This window comes from Oncorhynchus keta, chromosome 34 (assembly GCF_023373465.1).
Source record: "Oncorhynchus keta strain PuntledgeMale-10-30-2019 chromosome 34, Oket_V2, whole genome shotgun sequence".
Classification (NCBI taxonomy): Eukaryota; Metazoa; Chordata; class Actinopteri; order Salmoniformes; family Salmonidae; genus Oncorhynchus; species Oncorhynchus keta.
The window spans coordinates 52661570-52679769 of record NC_068454.1 but is presented as its reverse complement, the minus strand read 5'-3'; the positions used below and the strand labels follow the sequence as shown (position 1 = coordinate 52679769).

At 41.7% G+C, this 18200-nt stretch overlaps 1 protein-coding gene and 1 pseudogene across 6 annotated transcripts in view; one reads left to right on the top strand and one right to left on the bottom strand.

The window, feature by feature from the left end:
• LOC118367267 (F-box/LRR-repeat protein 4-like) overlaps positions 1–7178 on the top strand; it is an 88594-nt gene extending 81416 nt beyond the window's left edge. For all 6 annotated transcript variants that reach the window (XM_052494064.1, XM_052494061.1, XM_052494062.1 and 3 more), the window contains 3 exons: positions 4427–4498; positions 4676–4988; positions 5204–7178. In XM_052494064.1, coding sequence (XP_052350024.1) covers positions 4427–4498; positions 4676–4988; positions 5204–5367 — 549 coding nt within the window. In that variant the 3' untranslated portion in view covers positions 5368–7178. The remainder of the gene's footprint in view (positions 1–4426; positions 4499–4675; positions 4989–5203) is intronic.
• A 5047-nt stretch (positions 7179–12225) lies between these two features.
• On the bottom strand, positions 12226–16429 carry LOC127906060 (serpin B6-like; annotated as a pseudogene).
• Positions 16430–18200: the final 1771 nt, after the last annotated feature.

Here is an 18200-nt window from a genome sequence, read left to right as displayed (position 1 = left end):
ATAAATAATTTTGATGCCCATCAATGTTACAGACTTACACTATCATATTTATGCCGATATATATTATGTTAACTAATAGCAAAGAAAAGTTTTGGAATTGGCCTAATCAAGAACAAATTAAATCTGTGTGACATGATACCCTTTGGATTTATCATTTTAGAATGTCGGTGTACTAGCTAGTACACAGTGCAGGTTTTAATCATGACCAGAGGGACTGCCTAAGAGCCAAATTATCCTAGGTAGATTTAAAACAGCATAATTATATGTTTCTGGTGAGGACTGGCAAAATGTTTCACAAACTCATCCATGTTGAGGGAGCATGCCCTCCTTGACTCAACACTGAGAATGCCGAGGTGACTTAACATGTCATCAACCATTGTTGTCTTAAGGTGGGTTTAAATCCGTTTTGAAGCTGAGAAGCTTCTCTCGCAAGATGCACTGCTGACTAGTGTAACAACAGAAATCTTACAAAGTCGAAATCCGCTTGGTTTGATGAACCTCATGTTTGAGGTCCTCTAAGTCTGACTCAAAGTTTTGAGCAAAGGCAAACAGAGGCTCCTCATTCAAGAATGTTGTACTCTTTGGGTTGAGAGACTGGATCCCTAGCATTATCTTGCAAGTCTTTGAAAAACGCCTCTGCAGCTCAGCTGTGAGACTGTCAAGCACCTGATAAAAGATAGCTCTTTGGAAGCTCTCACCATCACTTTGGTCTCTATTTTTCTGTCCTACAGTGCTCATCATCAATGAGTCGTAAAAAAGCTTGTTTTGGGTCTTTTACACACTGTTTGTACACTTATTTTGCAGTGCTCTGCAATCTCTTGAACTAGGGATGCACAATATATCAGTGAACATATCGGAATCGTCCGACATTAGCTAAAAATGCCAACATCGGTATTGCATCTGCCAAGTTTAATGCCGATGTTAAAAAACGATATCAAAGCTACCTTGCATACCTATATAACGTACAGTTGAAGTCTGAAGTTTACAAACACCTTAGCCAAATACATTTCAACTCAGTTCCTGACTTTTAATCATAGTAAAAATTCCCTTTCTTTGGTCAGTTAGGATCACCACTTTATTTTAAGAATGTGAAATGTCAGAATAATAGTAGTGAGAATGATTTATTTCAGCTTTTATTTCTTTCATCACATTCCCAGTGGGTCCGAAGTTTACATTCACTCAATTAGTATTTGGTGGCATTGCCTTTAATTTGTTTAACTTGGGTCAAATGTTTCGTGTAGCCTTCCACAAGCTTCCCACAGTAAGTTGGGTGAATTTTGGTCCATTCCTCCTGACAGAGCTGGTGTAACTGAGTCAGGTTTGTAGGCCTCCTTGCTCGCACACGCTTTTTCAGTTCTGCCCACACATTTTCTATGGGATTGAGGTCAGGGCTTTGTGATGGCCACTCCACTTGCCTTTGTTGTCCTTAAACCTCTTGAAACTAGGAGGCACTATTTTCATTTTTGGAAAAATAACGTTCCCAAAGTAAATGGGCTATTTTGTCAGGACAAGTTGCTAGAATATGCATATAATTGACAGCTTAGGATAGAAAACACTATAAAGTTTCCAAAACTGTAAAAATATTGTCTGTGAGTATAACGGAACTGATATTGCAGGCGAAAGCCTTAGAAAAATCCAATCAGGAAGTCCCTATTGAGCAGTGAATGGGATAGCAACCAGATTCCTTTTTCTACATATTCCCCAAGGTGTCTACAGCATTTTGACGTAGTTTCACGCCTTTATGTTGAAGAATGAGCGTAAACGACTACATTGCGTAAGTGGCCGGCTGAGTGCTCTGAGTAATTCTTGCGTAATAGACAGAGGTAGCTATTTTTCCTCCCGGTCTTACTGAAAATACAGCTGTCCCGGTTGATATATTATCGAATAGATATTTGAAAAACACCTTGAGGATTGATTATAAACAACGTTTGCCATGTTTCTGTCGATATTATGGAGCTAATTTGGAATATTATTTGGCGTTGTCGTGACCGCAATTTCCGGTCGAATTCTCAGCCAAACGTGAAGAACTAACGGAGCTATTTCGGCTACAAAAATAATCTTTATGGAAAAAATGAACATTTGCTATCTAACTAGGAGTCTCGTGAATGAAAACATCCGAAGCTCATCAAAGTTAAACGATTTAACTTGATTGCTTTTCTGATTTTCGTGACCAGGTTGCCTGCTGCTAGCTAGGCATAATGCTATGCTAGGCTATCAATAAACTTACACAAATGCTTGTCTTGCTTTGGCTGTAAAGCATCATTTCAAAATCTGAGATGACAGGGTGATTAACAAAAGGCTACGCTATGTTTCAATATATTTCACTTGTGATTTCATGAATATGAATATTTTCTAGTAATATTTTTTGTCCATTGCGTTATGCTAATTACTGTCAGTTGATGACAATTCTCCCGGATCCGGGAGCGGTAGTTCCAAGAGTTAAGCCATTTTGCCACAACTTTGGAAGTATGCATTGTCCATTTGGAAGACCCATTTGCAACCATGCTTTAACTTCCTAACGGATGTCTTGAGATGTTGCTTCAATATATCCACATCATTGTGATGCCTCATGATGCCATCTATTTTGTGAAGTGCACCAGCCCCTCCTGCAGCAAAGCACACCCACAACATGATGCTGCCACCCCCGTGCTTCACGGTTGGGATGGTGTTCTTCGGCTTGCAAGCCTCCCCTTTACCCTCCAAACATAACGATAGTCATTATGGCCAGCAGTTATATTTTTGATTCATCAGACCAGAAGACATTTCTCCAAAAGTACGATATTTGTCCCCATGTGCAGTTGCAAACCATAGTCTGGCTATTTTATGGCGGTTTTGGAGCCGTGGCTTCTTCCTTGCTGAGCGGCCGTTCAGGTTATGTTTATCAGACTCGTTTTACTGAGAATATTGATACTTTTGTACCTGTTTCCTCCAGCATCTTCACAAGGTCCATTGCTCTTGTTCTGGGATTGATTTGCACTTTTCGCACCAAAGTATGATCATCCCTAGGAGACAGAACGCGTCTCTTTCCTGAGCGGTATGACGGTTGCATGGTCCCGTGGTGTTTACACTTGCGTACTATTGTTTGTACAGATGAACGTGGTACCTTCAGGCGTTTGGAAATTGCCCCCAAGGATGAACCAGACTTGTGGACGTCTACAATTTGTTTTCTGAGGTTTTGGCTGATTTTCTTTTGATTTTCCCATGATGTCAAGCGAAGAGTCACTGAGTTTGAAGGTAGGCCTTGAAATACATCCACAGGTACACCTCCAATTAACTCAAATGATGTCAATTAGCCTATCAGAAGCTTCTAAAGCCATGACACAATTTTCTGGAATTTTCCAAGCTGTTTAAAGGTCAACTTAGTGTATGTAAACTTCTGACCCACTGGAATTGTGATGCAGTGAAATAATCTGTTTGTAAACAATTGTTGGAAAAAATACTTGTAATTTACAAAGTAGATGTCCTAACCGACTTGCCAAAACTATAGTTTGTTAAAAGTGTTTGCTAAGTAGCATATATTGAGACGCTGTTGTAACACATGATGCCATATTTTTAGGCTGATGCACATGGGTATATTGGTGGTGTATGGGTTAAGAGGTAGTTGAGCTTTCTATCAGATACATGGCCTGTGCATGGCACCATTGTGGTTTACGTAGGACTAATTCTCTGCTGTCATCATTTGTAATGAACTCAGAGCTCGGGTCCTGTTCTTGCCCAGGCCTGCTACAAAACCTTACAGGGCATTTCTGAGTGTTGTTCTCATGTTTCAGCCTTTCCTAAGGCAAACACCATACCGTAGTCTTTCCAGTGTAGTGAGGTTGAGGTCTAAGCTTTCAGGTTGTTTACTGCAGGCAGACTGAGCAGGCTGTGTGTTTGTCTCCAGTCCTATGTGTCATCCAAGCTCTGTTGTCTGTCATTAAGCTGTCATTAAGCTGTCACTGGTATAATTAAATAGTTCTCTGGCTGCCAAAAGTCATAAAAAGAGACCACCAGACGCACACTCTCGAAACACATAGCATACACATTAGAGATGCTTGCTAAAGTACACGTCACGCACACCCAATTGCCATTGGGTGGCATGTTGACAGTTCCACATTGAAATCCCACCTCTATCCCTGTCTCGCAATGGTGGATAGGTGATAAGCAAATGTATATTTCTTTTACGCTTTGAAATGTTACACTACCATAATACTGTTGAGTTATGTGTTTGCCAGACCAAGTCGTCTTGGAGAGATATTGAATAACATGGGGTAGACCTGTTATTGTAAAATTTTGACGCGACACCTTTGATGCACATTCCTCAGTCTCATTTTACTGTGTGTGTACAAAAAGGGGTGCAATCATCATATTTTGGGTCAGTCGATAGAAACTTAACTCAACTTTGACATTTTCTCTCTCTCGCTTGCTTTATTTTATCTTGCTGCAGCAAACAGCCATGTTGCGCATCCTAACCTTCTGTATTGAGCTGAGACACCTCAACCTGGGGAGCTGTGTGATGGTAAGATGCCCCCCACAAATGCACTCGCTATCATACCCTGCTCTTGCGGCAGAGAGACATTCTAGGATCAGCTTCACCCCTTAACTCTGAACCACAACCGAGAATCATGACAATTGATTCAGTCATTCTGTGCTGGCTAACAGCCCCAAGGTCACCGTCCCTATGTTCTCCCTGCAGATAGAGGACTATGACGTGGTGGCGAGCATGCTGGCTGTCCGCTGCCGCTCACTGCGCTCCCTGGACCTGTGGCGCTGCAGAAGCCTGTCGGAGCGTGGCCTGGCCGAGCTGGCTGCAGGATGCAGATTACTGGAGGAGCTGGACCTGGGCTGGTGCTCCACACTGCAGAGCAGCTCGGGCTGCTTCCAGCACCTGGCCCGCAACCTGCAGTGCCTGAGGAAGCTCTTCCTCACCGCCAACCGCACCGTGTGCGACTCGGACATTGAGGAGCTGGCTGCCAACTGCCCCGCACTGCAGCACCTCGACATACTGGGTGGGTACTACCTCCCTCTTCCTTTCTTAATCTGCCTCTCTTTCTCTCGTTCTATCACACCAGTTTATATTAAGTCATTTTAGGTAGAACCACAGATGTGTTCACACCTGATATTTGAATATAGTATTTTACTTGGGGCATTTAGAACACAGTATTCATCAAGTGCTCACAAATGTTGCTCACTTATGTGGTATGTTTGTGTTGTTGATTGACAGGCACCCGGATGGTAAGCTCCTCCTCCCTGAGGAAGCTGCTGCAGGCGTGTCCGAAGCTCCTCCTCCTGGACGTGTCCTTCTGCGCGCAGGTGGACGCCCGCATTGTCCAAGAGCTCTGCGGACTCTTCCCCAATGTGGCCATCAAGAAGAGCTTTACCCAGTGACCTCACCCAGCCACACCCTCACACAGGGGCAGTGACACAGGGACACCGTCACAGGGACACCAGGGGGGAGGCACTACTTTTGACTAGTGGCGTGGAGTATTACTGAATGCCCAGTGGGTAGAATGAATGGGGTCTGATGGCCGAGAGCACTGAGGCCTATTATAATATGGACTAAATGGTTAGGAGTGTTGTGTTGTGGTGACATGAGCATCGGCTGAACACCTCACCTACATCTCAACACAGTCTCCTCATGTTAAGCCGCTGAATGCAAGAGAGAGTCTTGAGAGGAGAAACTGGTTGAAATCAGGGTCACGGGTGCCAAAGTCGCTAGATTTCATTGTTGGTCAGCCTAGTAACTGACACATCTGGTGGCGGCTGCTTGTCATCTGTCCACCCCTCCTGTGACTCATTTGTAAAATGTCTGACCTCAGTGTTTTATCTGAATCTGAAATCTCAGGGGTTTTATCTTGTTCATATTGTTCAATTATTATGTAGATGTTTTTTCTTCTTCCCAGAAACCAGCAGAAGAGCCTCCTTTATTCTGAGAGAAACATTTGAGTCCTGTTTGATTTGTTCTGAGACAACGGGAATTCTGGGAAAAATGTACATTGGGCACTGATACTGAGACAAACATTTTTTTAAATGTTGAATATTGTGCTAATTGTATGATTGTAAAATGATATCAATATCCTTAATTATTTATTGATCTTGTAATATATTATTGCACATCTCCAATGCTACATTAGCATTTCCTTTAAACTGAGACTCGGCGATACGAGCAGCAAGGTGAAACAAATATATATTTAGGAATAAACGCTATACAATAGGCTGTACATGTGAGCACCCACAGTCCCGTACAGAGCATCTTCGCATGTGCATGGGAGATCGCTTCACTCTCCTGCAAATGTGATAGCTGAGGGACAACTACTGCGGAGTAGATTAGTCTCTCGCTTCACTCTCTTCGTTGTTGGGGATATTGGCCTGATATGCAGCTACTGGAATTTGTATAGCTGAATCTACCTTTAAGCAAAACTTGGGAGTGTCATTTTGAGCAGTAGCTAGCTAGTATGTGAGGTATTTTTGTGCCTTGACTGAATGTGGTGTCTGTGTCAGTAGTTGTAATGCTTTGCTTCCTGCCCTCTACCAAAGTTACCATCAAAATCCCATGTCCCTCGCTATAGCTTAATTTGACCAGTGAAGAAACCCATGCAGATCTGTCATCTTGATTTGACATATGCAAAGCCATATTTATTTTAAGCAGAATCTTATCTCCATCTTTCAATTCCCTTTTTTTATTAAGTGGCAGTTATGTCTGCTTTTTGGATTACATATTATTTTATCTGTGGGAACGTGGTCTGGTCACGCTCAAATCACTAAAGTAACCTGCACAGGGAAGCTATTGAAAAACACATATTAATGTTAACATTCGTGCAACGAACACACGCAATCTGTCATCCCGCTACACAAATCTAGTTTCTCTCCTTTGTCCGGTCACTAGCTGACCAAAGTCACCACAGTTTTCGCCACATTGTCACGCTACTTTTATTTAGAGGCATTTATTGATGTGGACCTGCTATGTTTTGCATTGATGGACTTTTCCCCAGTCAGTTTTGGATGCGTGTGTGTGGTCAAACTTAGTGCCATTTGTAGAACCTTTAGTAATGTACCCTTAACCAAGTGTGAATGTCAGGTGTGGTGTCGTCAAGACTCACTGGCAGATAACCACTCGAAAGTGTTGAAAGAGGTTGCACCTGTACGACGACGAAACTGGGTGCTTTAATTTGAAATAAAATGAAGGTTGATGACTGAGACTACGTATTTATCCCCAACTGTATGTCCATTGAAATGCCAGGCTCGACTGCATTGTATTTCTGGCTCATAGTGTACATGGTGCTGACATTACACTGCCTTGTTTTGATCACTCTTTAATTAGAATGGTGCCATTACAGTGTTCTCTGGCTTGTCCCTGTAGGATCATTATTGTTGGATCCAGGTAGAACCTTTTCACCCAACAAAGAACCCTAAAATGGCACGTTTCTTCTGATGGAAAAGGGTCAATGTCGAACCCTTTTTTCTGAAGTATCGTGAGCGGTGACTCAACAGTAATGACTATATTGAAGTGTAGGGCTAAGGTCATCTTGCCTGACGACTCAAACTTCATTTTTTTCGCTGCTCTGTCGTTTGCTACCAACTTCAGTTTGAGGTTGCCATCATTGAAGTTGTTTGTGGTGACATCAAAATGACGGTTGTTGTACCAAACAATGTAATCAGCGATTGGATCATCTCTAACCAATCGGAGTAACAAAGCCAATGACACATTTTCAAACCTCCGCTTTACACGTAGGCTTTACATGCGTGTGTTCTGGCTCTTGCCCAGCCCATCTGTTTCTGGGACCAATCAGAACGGTTCATGTTTTTTTCCATGGTAGAAATGGTAATTTAGGTACTCTGATCCAGACTCATTGTAGAGAAGAGACATCCGTGGGCGTGGCATAGCATTTGGCCGGAGCAAGGCGTTTGGGTAGCCAGGCAAAGGGCCATCTTGTGTTTCTGGAACAACTAGAGGCTATTAGTCAGGTTGACTGGGAGTTCAGCATTAGCCTTAACCCTCTGCCGTTTTACTGCCTATTAATACTACAGGGAGAAGTGACATTCGCTTGTCTCCTTAATTGCCTTTTAATGAATTGTTTATGCCCGAGTTTAATGATGTATATTGTGGCCCTGTAATGTGCCCTAATGATGGAGAACGAGGCGGCCGCCGATGAAGTATTAATTTGGACTGCCTCCCCGATGATTACTGCACCGCTGCCGCTGCCTGTCCCCCCCACACAGAACGTGATTCATGGAGACTTTTCGCTCGATGCAGTGGCTTGATTTTTCACTGTCTTGCTCTACTATAATCCTGATGCATCCGTCGGGGATCCTCAGCAATTAGTTTAGCTTGTATTTGTTTTGCAAGAGCCAGGCCAGATGAATCTAGAAGAAAAAAAGTCTGGATGAAATTATTGCCTCTTAAATTTAAAAGTTCTGAAGTCAAATGTTTGTACCCTCAACAAGTGAGGAGCAAGATGTTAACTGTCCCAACAGATGATGTTGAACTATTGTGGTTACTGCTGGTCTAACAAGCAAATATCTAAGCATGGCATAATGAGAGCTTCCACACTACTGAGCCGAACCAAACCAAGCTTGGCCTGGTTATGGATCCACCATAGTTGCTGGAACTAGGCGGGAAAGGATCATGCGAAAAGAAAATAACTGCGCCAGCACAGGTCGGATCTTGTTTGCACACTTGCATGAAAAAGCAGTGCTTGGATCAGTGATGTCACTGTTGGAATTTTCCCTCTGTCCAAGCTGTAGTATTTTCAGAATGGTGGTGTTCCTTTGTTAATTGTATGGTTTCCACTAGTTACCACAGCCACAAAGTCAAAATGGGCTATATCTGATTTTATGGATGATTTCTGATATTATAATGCATGGTTCTGTAGGTTGCCAAACCTTTTGTCGTTTTTTTCAGACACAAATTACAAACAAAAATATTCCACTCAAGATTACGCAGACATTATTATGCAATTTTAAAACGATTACATAATTACATTATTAAACATAATTCCTCAAACATAAAAGAACAGTATAATCTCTTGTAGGGAGATTCTGTGTGTAGACCAAAGAATCAGTTGGAACTGAATGGGATGCATGAGATAACAAGCAGCAGTAGTTCTGTTATTTTGGATGTTTTAGGATTGGGCGAAGGCAGTGCTTAACCTGTTGCGACGAGCAATCCCGTATCCGGGAGCGTAATTATAGCCTCAAGCTCATTACCCTAACGCAACGTTAACTATTCATGAAAATCGCAAATGAAATGTAATAAATATATTGGCTCACAAGCTTAGCCTTTTGTTAACAACACTGTCATCTCAGATTTTTTTTAAATGCTTTTCAACCATAGCTACACAAGCATTTATGTAAGAGTATTGATAGGTAGCAAAGCATTAAGCCTAGCATTCAGCAGGCAACATTTTCACAAAAACAAGAAAAGCATTCAAATAAAATAATTTACCTTTGAAGAACTTCGGATGTTTTCAATGAGGAGACTCTCAGTTAGATAGCAAATGTTCAGTTTTTCCAAAAGGATTATTTGTGTAGGAGAAATCGCTCCGTTTTGTTCATCACGTTTGGCTAAGAAAAAAACCCGTATCCGGGAGCGTAATTATAGCCTCAAGCTCATTACCATAACGCAACGTTAACTTTTCATGAAAATCGCAAATTAAATTAAATAAATATATTGGCTCACAAGCTTAGCCTTTTGTTAACTTCTTGCGTTGAGCCATCCCGGATCCGGGATCGTGACTACAGCCTCAAGTCTATTACCATAACGCAACGTTAACTATTGAAATGAAATCAATATGCTAGCTCTCAAGCTTAGCCTTTTGTTAACAACACTGTCATCTCAGATTTTCAAAATATGCTTCTCAAACATAGCAAAACAAGCATTTGTGTAACAGTATTGATAGCTAGCATAGCATTTAGCATTAGCATTCAGCAGGCAACATTTTCACAAACTGAAAAGCATTCAAATAAAATAATTTACCTTTGAAGAACTTCGGATGTTTTCAATGAGGAGACTCAGTTAGATAGCAAATGTTCAGTTTTTCCTGAAAGATTATTTGTTTAGGACAAATCGCTCCGTTTTCTGCGTCACGTTTAGCTACGAAAAAAACCTGTATCCAGGATTGTGTAAATCTATCCGCAAACTCATTAGCATAACACAACGTTAACTATTCATGAAAATCGCAAATGAAATGAAACCAATATGCTAGCTCTCAAGCTTAGCCTTTTGTTAACAACACTGTCATCTCAGATTTTCAAAAATATGCTTCTTAACCATAGCAAAACAAGCATTTGTGTAACAGTATTGATAGCTATTGATAGCTAGTGTAGCATTTAGCGTTAGCATTCAGCAGGCAACATTTTCACAAAAACCAGAAAAGCATTCAAATAAAATAATTTACCTTTGAAGAACTTTGGATGTTTTCAATGACTCAGTTAGATAGCGAATGTTCAGTTTTTCCGGAAAGATTATTTGTTTAGGACAAATCGCTCCGTTTTCTGCGTCACGTTTAGCTACGAAAAAAACCTGTATCCAGGATGGTGTAAATCTATCCGCAAGCTCATTAGCATAACACAACGTTAACTATTCATGAAAATCGCAAATGAAATGAAATACATCTATTTGCTCTCAAGCTTAGCCTTTTGTTAACAACACTGTCATCTCAGATTTTCAAAATATGCTTTTGAACCATAGCTAAACAAGCATTTGTGTAACAGAATTGATAGCCTAGCATAGGATTATGCCTGGAATTCAGCATGCAACATTTTCATAAAAAACAGAAAAGCATTCAAATAAAATCATTTACCTTTGAAGAAATTCAGATGTTTTCAATGAGGAGACTCTCAGTTAGATAGCAAATGTTCAGTTTTTCCAAAAAGATTATTTGTGTTGACAAATCGCTCCGTTTTCTTCATCACGTTTGGGTAAGAAAAAAAACGAAAATTAAGTCATTAAAATGCAAACTTTTTTCCAAATGAACTCCATAATATCAACAAACATGGCAAACGATTTTTAGAATCCAGCCTCAAGGTTTTTTCACATATCTATCGATGATAAATCCTTCGTGGCAGTTGACTTTTTCTCTTCTGAAGAAATGGAACGCGTATGGACCTAAAGATTACGCAATAATTTCGACACAGGACACCGGGCGGACACCTGGTAAATGTAGTCTCTTATGGTCAATTTTCCAATGATATGCCTACAAATACGTCACAATGCTGCAAACACCTTGGGGAAACGACAGAAAGTGTAGGCTCTCTCCTTGCGCATTCACAGCCATATAAGGAGACATTGGAACACAGCGCCTCAAAAATCTGGCTCATTTCCTGTATGAAACTTCATCTTGGTTTCGCCTGTAGCATTAGTTCTGGGGCACTCACAGATAATATCTTTGCAGTTTTGGAAACGTCAGAGTTTTTCTTTCCAAACCTGTCAATTATATGCATAGTCGAGCATCTTTTCGTGACAAAATATCTTGTTTAAAACGGGAACGTTTTTCATCCAAAAATGAAATACTGCCCCCAGAGGTTCAAGAGGTTAAACCGTTTCGATTCGAGTGCTTTGCCCACATGGGGGGCTTTGGCTTTGTGAGGGTGGAGACTTTGGTCCCGATTCAATCAAATCATCTTTAGCCAAAATCCCCATAGCTGATGTTTTGACAGTGTAAGAGGTGGGACTGTTTTAGAGCTGTCAAATCCACAAGCGGCTCCCAGCATTATACCTAAAGCAGACATGGCCATTGGTTGCACCGAGTCGCTTTAAGAGAAATCCCATACAGCGGAGCTAACAAGTCTAGAATGTGAAATTGTGTATACACCTTGATTAAGTTGATAGAAATCCTCATGATCACATTTAATGATTTTCAATTTGAGCGTTTCTACGTGACGGGTGTGGCTTCGTGACAATGATCACAAGAGCAGCTCCTCACCGATTTGACATCTCCAACACAGTTCCAGCTCTTACACCGCCAAAACATCAGCTATTCGGGTTTTGGCTATCGCCGGTTAGTGCTTGATCTGATTGAATCTAGGCATTCATCTTTGCCGGAACTCTCAACCTCTAACACGTATAGTCCCAGAAGTTGATCATGCAGCTGAACAAATTACACAAGATTTTACTTCTGGGTTAACCGAGATTACATACATGAACATAATTATTACAAATTACAACATTGTTGACAAGCATTTCAAAGTCCAATGGTACGAATTGGAATTCGTAACATATCTTCTTTTTTTCCCCAGGACGTAACGTCATACGGATTGGATGACGTTGCACACAATTGGGCAAAATCTTTGGGGACCGTTTATACAAAACCTGCAACAGAAGAGGCTGCTCTGACTACTGTTGTGGCGGATGAAGAACAGAAAGTGTGGTCAGCTTTGAAGGTACGTATATCATGCTTTCTTAACATTACTGATTGGGGACACAGCCTTGTGGCAGCCGCAGCCTCTGCGCTTTCCTCATTCACCTCTACAAAGGCCTTGTGCACCACCTCAGACAACTCCAGGTTGAGAAATTGCTCCTGAGCCCTTCAAAGGAGTCCATCGTGCCCATGCTGACCAGAACGGCTTTCAGGTTGCAGGCCTTCTCCCATCTTCAGTCTGGACAAGTGCATGTGTCCCACATGGGCCAGGTCCATGCAACAAAGTTATCATAACGTGAACTCCCTCACCAGCTCCTCCAGCCCAGTTTGTCCTCTATCTCTTCCGGGAGCGTGCTCAGATTGCTCCAGAATCTGTCAGTTGACCTCAGGGATTAAGGTCAAGCAGAACACGCTCTCCTGATACACAAATGTTCTCTCACCTTGAACTGAGCTTCTCTGGTGGATCTCTTCAGGAACTGCTTTCCTCACTTGCCCTTGAAATAAATGACATTCACCAACAAGTTTTGATTGTTGACAGCTCCCTTTTGCAGCCGGTCCTGGAGTTTTCCCTCTGTCTTTTTATCCACCCAGTTGTTAATGTTAACCCTAGGCGCCTCCGCATTGGACTCGAAGTCGACAGACTCTAACCTGGCACCGTAGTACTTCAAATCAAATCTAATTTTATTTGTCACATACACATGGTTAGCAGATGTCAATGCGAGTGTAGCGAAATACTTCCTAGTTTCACAGAGAAAAGCTTTTGAAAAGGCTTTGCCAGGTTCAGTGCAAGGGGGTAGTGTGTACGGGGCCCAGACAGGAGTTTTCTGATTACCTCAGCTTTGTGGAGGGGCAGGGCCTCTAACATCTGTGTGGCAGTATTGCTCCTGGCCCCACTATTGGCCCCTGACCCCTCCAAACAGGCAGTTGGCCAGGCTCAGTGTGTATGGGGTTTGTCTTTGTTCAGCTCAGACAGGAGTTTTTTTTAACCCATCGTGGATGTCACCCTCAGCCTGTGGAGGTGCAGCGCCTCTGACATCTGTGTAGCAATATTGCCCTTGGCCTCAAGGAATACTTTAGCCAAAGCAGAGGAGATTTGCATTTATTATGGATCCCCATTGCAGCTACTCTTCCTGGGGTCCAGCAAAATTAAGGCTGTTTATACAATTTAAAAACATTACAATACATTCACAGACTGTGTGACCTCAGGCCCCTGCTCCATAACTACCACATACAGTGCCTTGCGAAAGTATTCGGCCCCCTTGAACTTTGCGACCTTTTGCCACATTTCAGGCTTCAAACATAAAGATATAAAACTGTATTTTTTTTGTGAAGAATCAACAACAAGTGGGACACAATCATGAAGTGGAACGACATTTATTGGATATTTCAAACTTTTTTAACAAATCAAAAACTGAAAAATTGGGTGTGCAAAATTATTCAGCCCCCTTAAGTTAATACTTTGTAGCGCCACCTTTTGCTGCGATTACAGCTTTAAGTCGCTTTGGGTATGTCTCTATCAGTTTTGCACATCGAGAGACTGAATTTTTTTCCCATTCCTCCTTGCAAAACAGCTCGAGCTCAGTGAGGTTGGATGGAGAGCATTTGTGAACAGCAGTTTTCAGTTCTTTCCACAGATTCTCGATTGGATTCAGGTCTGGACTTTGACTTGGCCATTCTAACACCTGGATATGTTTATTTTTGAACCATTCCATTGTAGTTTTTTCTTTATGATTTGGATCATTGTCTTGTTGGAAGACAAATCTCCGTCCCAGTCTCAGGTCTTTTGCAGACTCCATCAGGTTTTCTTCCAGAATGGTCCTGTATTTGGCTCCATCCATCTTCCCATCAATTTTAACCATCTTCCCTGTCCCTGCTGAAGAAAAGCAGGCCCAAACCATGATGCTGCCACCACCATGTTTGACAGTGGGGATGATGTGTTCAGGGTGATGAGCTGTGTTGCTTTTACACCAAACATAACGTTTTGCATTGTTGCCAAAAAGTTCAATTTTGGTTTCATCTGACCAGAGCACCTTCTTCCACGTTTGGTGTGTCTCCCGGGTGACTTGTGGCAAACTTTAAACGACACTTTTTATGGATATCTTTAAGAAATGGCTTTCTTCTTGCCACTCTTCCATAAAGGCCAGATTTGTGCAATATATGACTGATTGTTGTCCTATGGACAGAGTCTCCCACCTCAGCTGTAGATCTCTGCAGTTCATCCAGAGTGATCATGGGCCTCTTGGCTGCATCTCTGATCAGTCTTCTCCTTGTATGAGCTGAAAGTTTAGAGGGACGGTCAGGTCTTGGTAGATTTGCAGTGGTCTGATACTCCTTCCATTTCAATATTATCGCTTGCACAGTGCTCCTTGGGATGTTTAAAGCTTGGGAAATCTTTTTGTATCCAAATCCGGCTTTAAACTTCTTCACAACAGTATCTCGGACCTGCCTCGTGTGTTCCTTGTTCTTTATGATGCTCTCTGCGCTTTTAACGGACCTCTGAGACTATCACAGTGCAGGTGCATTTATACGGAGACTTGATTACACACAGGTGGATTGTGTTTATCATCATTAGTCATTTAGGTCAACATTGGATCATTCAGAGATCCTCACTGAACTTCTGGAGAGAGTTTGCTGCACTGAAAGTAAAGGGGCTGAATAATTTTGCACGCCCAATTTTTCAGTTTTTGATTTGTTAAAAAAGTTTGAAATATCCAATAAACGTCGTTCCACTTCATGATTGTGTCCCACTTGTTGTTGATTCTTCACAAAAAAATACAGTTTTATATCTTTATGTTTGAAGCCTGAAATGTGGCAAAAGGTCGCAGAGTTCAAGGGGGGCGAATACTTTCGCAAGGCACTGTACATTATCAAGCATTTCACAAATCTTATCCAGATACTGACTGTTAGCACTTGGTGGTTTATAGCAGCTTCACACCAGAATGTCCTTTAGGTGAGGCAGATGAACCTGTAGCCATATTACTTCAACAGTATTTAACATGAGATCCTCTTTCATCTTTACAGGAATGTGGTTCTGAATATTAACAGAGGAGAGAAGATGTTTCCTTTGCTGTTCCTCTCGCTGATCTTCTTGAAGAGATTCAGGGAGGAGTTGTTGTTTGACAGAGAGATGCCATCGTAACTGTTGTGAGAGATGGGGAAGAACTGAAAATGAACTGATGTGAGATTTCTAGAGCAGGATGTGGTCTCAAAGGTGAGGAGGAAATGCATTCAGGTCAAAAGTACAAGTGTGCCAATCTTCTTTTTTTCCCGAAGCAAAGCCCACCACTGGTGTGCATGGCCAAAGAACTCTATTTTCATGACATTGAACAAATGTAAACGCCTGGAGTTTGCTTAACAGCATTGGCACTTGGATTGGAACCAGTGCTATGGTCGGGTGACATGACAATAGACCTCTTTGGCCACACTCACCAGTGGTGGGTTTAGCGTTGAAATAAGGAAGCATACAGTAATAAGAAAAGAACCCCATACCTACTGTAAAAAATGGTGGTGGATCTTTGATGTTATGGGTCCATTTTAGTTCCACTGGTCCTAGGACCCTTGTTAAGGTCAACGGCATCAACAACCATACCCAGTACCGGGACATTTTAATACAAAACCTGGCTGCCTCTGCCAGGAGGCTGAATGTTGGCCTCAAGTGGATCTTCCAGCAAGACCATAGCCCCAAGCACACGTCAAAATCCACAATGAAATGGTTATTTGACCACAAAATGTTGCAATAGCCATCTCAGTCTCCAGACTGGAACCCTGTTGAAAACCTGTAGTTTGAATCGAAGGGGGCAGTCCATCAGAGCAGACGAAGGATATCAAGGATCTGGAAAGATTCTGTATGGATAAAATGGTCTAAGATCCCTCTTCATGTCTTCTCCAATCTCATAAAGCATTTTTAGAAAAAGGCTAAGTGTTGTTATTCTAGCAAGGGGATAAAATAATATCATTGTTTAAAAGCAGCATACAACACAGCTCAGTATTTGTATTATTTATTTTATGTAGTCTTTTTTTGCTCATCTTTAGCGAGAGAGAGATTCAACCTAACCTGCCTGAGGGAGGCCTCACCATGACTGTCGTCATTATGTGGCTTTGTGTCCTCTGATTACCCGGCTTTGATTTGGAAGGAGGGCAGACTGGGTGGAACCACAATGCATGTTTACGGTGTAAAGACAGACAAATTGCTAACGTCATGTTTTTATTATTATTTTATCCATTTTAGGCATGTGAATCAAAGGATAACATGTATAACCACCCCCTCCTTATTTTCAGCACCATATGCTTTTATCTTGACAACTAGGATCATAAGAGACATTGAACCATTAAAAGGCTGCTAATGTTTCTGTTGAGGAGACAGCCAGTGAGCGCTTCCCAAATTGCACCCTATTCGCTATATAGTGCACTACTTTTGACCAGGGCTCGGATCAAAACTGGTGCACTATGTAGGGGATAAGGTGCTATTTGGGACAGAGCCAGTGAAATGAAGGCATGTGAGATGGCCATGCTGAGGGATGAGCAGTGCTTTATACTCCGTGAACATGGCCAGCAATTAGCCTGAATAATTACTCACTGAAGGGGAGACATGCTTCGCTCCACTGATCAGCAAAGTTCACGCAAAGTTATAATTAACAATAACTTGTTTACAAATGAACACACACAAACATTTGTGTACTTAAGGGCGCACAGTGTAGTTAGCTCAGATGCATCTGAGTGAGGTTGAAAAACAACAATGTCAAATGGTGGAATTATGGGGGCTGGTGAGCCTTTGTCACAATTATCTGTCTAGAGGGAGCGAGAGAATCATCCCACTGGGCACAAACATCTCGTTTTGATTTACATTTGGTTGAGTTGTCAACTAATGTGAATTCAACGTGAAATCAACAAAACATTTCACCATGTCATTGGATTTAGGTTAAAAGTTGGGTGAAAAAAATACTAAATTCCCTTAGGTTTATGACTTGTTTTCAAATCCAATCAGTTTCCCACGTGGATTCCCACGTCATCACAGTTGATTCAACCAGTTTTTCCCCAGTATTTCACTAAAATGTAATCATTTGAAACCTTTGCTTACATTTGTATACGATCATGTCTTTCTATTATATGTAGGAATACTTAGGAACAGATATCCAAAATTAAAATAACTTGGAGCTGATTTCATGGTGTTTTTAGTCTTTTGTGTCCAACAATGAAAATTCTGTCAAATGTAAATTGGGGAACACTGCTGTAGGCTATGTACCTTGGGCACACAATGATCTATTGTATATATGCCCAAGGTACATAGCCTGCGGCAGGGAAAGTACTTTTTCCCTTGAATTTTTCCATAGCTTTATTCTAAAATTGCTTAAATAAATAAAATCCTCAGCAATGTACATACAATACCCCATAATGACAAATCGAAAATAGGTTTTTAGAAATTTTTGCAAATGTTTTAAAAATGTAAAACATAAATTCAGACCCTTTGCTATGAGATTAGAAATTGAGCCCAGTTGCATCCTGTTTCCATTGATCATCCTTGAGATGATTCTACAACTTGATTGGAGTCCACCTGTGGTCAATTCAATTGATTTGACATGATTTAGAAAGGCACACACCTGTCTATATATGGTCCCACAGTTGACAGTGCATGTCAGAACAAAAACCAAGCCATGGGGTCGAAGGAATTGTCCGTAGAGCACAAAGACAGGACTGTGTCAAGGCACAGATCTGGAGAAGGGTACCAAAACATTTCTGCAGCATTGAAGGTCCCCAAGAACACAGTGGCCTCCATCATTCTTCAATTGAAAAAGTTTGGAACCACCAAGACTTCCTAGCGCTGGCTGCCTGGCCAAACTGAGCAATCGGAGGGCCTTGGTCAGG